The 4,320-nt window shown below is 25.3% G+C and overlaps 1 protein-coding gene across 2 annotated transcripts in view; it reads right to left on the reverse strand.

The window, feature by feature from the left end:
- LOC107648836 (solute carrier family 35 member F1) overlaps nucleotides 1-1,484 on the reverse strand; it is a 23,829-nt gene extending 22,345 nt beyond the window's left edge. Inside the window, exons 1-3 of one of the 2 annotated variants that reach the window (XM_016352649.2) lie at nucleotides 1,041-1,484; nucleotides 840-934; nucleotides 702-759 (exon numbers count right to left, since the gene is read on the reverse strand). In XM_016352649.2, the coding sequence (XP_016208135.1) occupies nucleotides 702-759; nucleotides 840-934; nucleotides 1,041-1,194 (307 nt within the window). In that variant the 5' untranslated portion in view covers nucleotides 1,195-1,484. The remainder of the gene's footprint in view (nucleotides 1-701; nucleotides 760-839; nucleotides 935-1,040) is intronic. The other variant, XM_016352648.2, reaches the window with a different exon arrangement.

A 4,320-nucleotide genomic window follows, 5' to 3' on the forward strand; every position in this document is an offset into this window, starting at 1 on the left:
ATTCTCCCTTCCCCTTCCCCTTTGTTTTCTTTCCTTTTTTCTTTAATTTTATTTTTTAATTTTTTAATTATTTTTATTATTTAATAAGGGTAATTTGATAAAAAAATAAAATTAAAGTAGAAAATGACGATTTTATAATGTTTTGTAACGTTGAGGATGATTTTAATAACGAAAAAAGGTCGGAGACGATTTTGATTTTGACCTCAAACTTTAGAAACGAAAAAAAGTACTTATCCCTACCATAAATGAATAACATCAATGTTATATGACTAATATATTTTATTATTTTTTGTTAATATTTCACTAACATTAAATTTTAAACAATAAATTTTAATAATTTAAAAATAAAAATATTAACTTAAAATATTGGTTAATATTAATAAAAAATATTCACCCGATAACAATAATTCTCAAGGAATAAAATATATCCTCCAGCATACAATAATTTCTCCATTTTGGGTGATCTGGCAATAAATAAATGCTTGCTTGACCAAAACACAAAGGGGAACCCATAAAAATATTCTACAATTGCTTTCTCACCAGCTCAAATGATTTTAGCTAATATCTGAATCTCACCTGCCAAAGTTTTCTTATTCTAGTTCTAGTTCTAGTGTATCTTCTAAATTTAACAGAAAAAGATTAGCGTCAGCATTTCTAAAAATAGATAAGAACAATAGAGAGAAAGAGAGGCAGAGACTTACCCAAATAATTGCCCTGAACATCAACAATACCTAACAGTAAATACCAATACCAAAAACCCTGCACAGATCAACATAAGCAACTCATAAAACCTAAATTAAATTCAAATTCAAATTCACTTGATATATATAGATACAAACCAGAGGTTTTTGATTCCTAAAGAGCAAGATGGTTCCATAAACCAAAGCCAAAGATGCGTAGACAAAGAGACTCTGAGTGAGAGGCGCATAAACGCCTGTATAATATGTCCAACATGTATGTTAAACTGCAGAAATTTTCTTTAACAAAAACAAACAAATAAATAGAATAAGAAGAAAGAGTTGGGGAAATAATAACGATACCGAATTTTTGGGAGATGAGAGAGGAAGTGAGGCTTAGGAGAGCAAGAGTTAGAGAAACAAGTTGACTCAAAATAAGAATGCCAACCACTCTCAATTTTGTGTGGTGATGATGCCTTCTAAACCATGTAGTGATGCCAGAGCTAGACCAATCCATTAATATTAGCTTACTGCTAGTAGTTGAAATGAAACTTTATTTAACGCTCTTCAATCATGGTACCTTATTCTTGTCCTATATATATTAAGAATTAAAGTCATATGCATAACCAACCATGCTGTGCTTTTGTTGCTGTTTTTCTTCTCATTATTTAAGAAAGGTAGCGGAAAATTAAAGGCGTGTGAAGTGGTGTTAAGTTGGAGTTTATGCGTGCTCAGCTACCATTCTTGAGTTCGTTAGAATATCGGAACGGAAAAGGGGGTTGTGTAATAATAATGTAAACACACAGTAACACAGACCCACACTCTCTTTCCGTCTCTTTTGTTGATTAAAAGATGAAAACAGTTTGTTTCTAAGATAATATACTGAAAATAAGACATAAAAAATAGAGACACAAAATTTTATGTTATTGTATTATATCTATACCAATATATAAAGTCAATACCAGAGTTTGGTGTCCAATTTTTATAGACACTATTTGCCCTCAAATAATTCATTTTACAAATCAAATTTATGAACAAAATAGTAATAATACATTTTTGTTTATAATTAAAAAAAAAGTCATTAACCCATTAAATAACTGCTGCAATCGTGAGGAAATTAAATAACTGCTCCACTTACAAATATTCCTCACTGTTGTCGATCCTTTTTTCTGCATCTTGCTATCTTTTAATTCTGACGTGCATTTACTAAGAAAGGGACCTGCAAATCATCGTGAGAGGATTTGACAAGGAAGTTGATACAATTTCTATGCCAATTCCAATGCCAAATTCGATCCTTTTTTCTGCATCTTGCTATCTTTTGATTCTGACATGCATTTACTAAGAAAGGGACACCTGCAAATCATCGTGAGAGGATTTGACAAGGAAGTTGATACAATTTCTATGCCAATTCCAATGCCAAATACAGGTACCTTTTGAAAAATAATAATAGACGTTATGATAATACAAGTGATTGGTATATATATATTCTATTTTAAAAATTATTTTATTTTTTTAAGTTTTCTAATATGTTTTATTGTATTTTTCTTTTACTTTAAAAATTGTATGGTCTGAAGATCTTTTATTAAACGATTCTAACCATATGATCAAGGAAGAAGTTCAAGATAATAAGTTTGAATTTTGGTAATTATTTGAGTCTAATTGAAATAAACACATTGAAATACAATAAACAGAATCGTTAATGCAACATTTATTAATGAATAATTACTAAAAAAAATATTATCTATATCAATATCAATATATAATGGGGATATGTAATTGTGGTATCCAATTTTTTTTTTCTTATTTTACCCCTATTTTCTTTTTATTAAAAATTGGCTTTATCCTATTACAGAACTTAAAAACAGATTTCAATAAAAAAAAAACTGCTACTACGTACGTACTCAATTCTTTTTATTTTATTTTATTTTTTCAAAAACTGGCTATAACCCACGACAAATTTAAAACTGATTCAATTTCAACCCACGACAGAATTTAAAGTTGATTCACTTTCAATAAAAAAAACTATTAATACGTACTCAATTTAAATACCGATTCACTTTTAATAACAAAAACTTCTGCGCCTTCAATCGTACTTTACTCAAGAGAGTTAAATACCATTCACTTCCAATATTTTTTAGACTTCGTATATCCTTACATAATTTATTTCATAAAATAAATTTAGTAGACAAAATAATAATTTTTTTAATATTTCATCTTTATCATATAGTATATAAATAATTAAAAAATTAAAATAAACAATGTATTCATAAAACTAATAGTAACAAATAGAATAAAAAGAAAAAATATTAACATATCGCTTATTTTTTGCCATGTGTATTTTTAAATTTGAGTCCAATTAAAAATTTAATAGATAGTAAAATTTGGTCATGGCAAAATGTGTTCTAATTTTTTAAAAAATATCAAAATACTATATTAAATATTATAAGTCAATAGGTAACCAAACTAAAAATCCTCAAATTAAAAATATAGATAACATTGTATATATTTTTATGAGTTACCGGACAAATTTTTATTGAATAACTAATTTAAGTACAAACTAAAAAAATGCTACTACAAATATTATTTAATAGCAATAACCGTAATACACATAACATCATTTAGTGATGAAAAATAAATCTTAATTAAATTACAGTAACTAAATAATAAGTCCTTGATGATAAAAAGATTATCAAATTAAAATTTAATAATGTATGGAATAAAACATAAACACTCAAAAAAAAAAATAAAGTACAATGAATAAACTAATTTTTAAAAATATTTTCGCAATTTTAGCGGACAAAATCTTCATCATATCGTTATTTTGTCATAATAAATTTAAAAAATTAAATTAAAAATATTATAAATTAATAGACGACATTCAAAACTTTTAAAGAAATACAATAGAAGCATTATCAGTCTGAAAATACTTTTTGTATATTTTAAAATAGTTGAGAATAAAAATTTACTCTATCGAATATTTCACCTCATATATTACCTAAAACTTTAAACTATGACGATTTTATATTACCTCTTTATTGTATGGTTTTATAATTTAACATTTTAAAGTGTTTTATAGTAATTTTAATTTTAACAAAATATGATATAAATAAGATCACATCAATATTAAAATAAAAAATATTTATCTAATAAATTTGAAAAGTAAATAATATATTAACAGAAAAATAAAATTAATTTCTTAAAAACAATAGAAAAGCGGCTGAACAGGCACGTTAGTGCCTGTTGAGGCTGCATTTGTTTCTGAAAATAGGATATGATAAGATACTGAGAACAGAACTGATAGACAAAAACACAAAATTTTGTGTTCATGTATTTTGTTTGGTGATAAATTAGAACAAATTATAAAAATTCAATTTATTCTCATTTTTTCATTCAAAAAATTTGAGAAGAAAAATATAATAATAAAAAATATAATTATAAAAAATTATTAAAAATAATAAAAAAATAAAAAATAAGTTATGTTCTTTATTAGTATCTCTATATTCTTCCTATTAAGATGGACACAAAATATACTAATTTAGTATTTCTAGACACAATATTTCTATCTATATCTCATCTATCAAATACAATTTTGTATTTTCATATTCCTATTTCAATATTTCATTTCTACAAACAAACGCAGCCT

This window comes from Arachis ipaensis, chromosome B06 (genome assembly GCF_000816755.2).
Source record: "Arachis ipaensis cultivar K30076 chromosome B06, Araip1.1, whole genome shotgun sequence".
NCBI classification, from domain to species: Eukaryota; Viridiplantae; Streptophyta; class Magnoliopsida; order Fabales; family Fabaceae; genus Arachis; species Arachis ipaensis.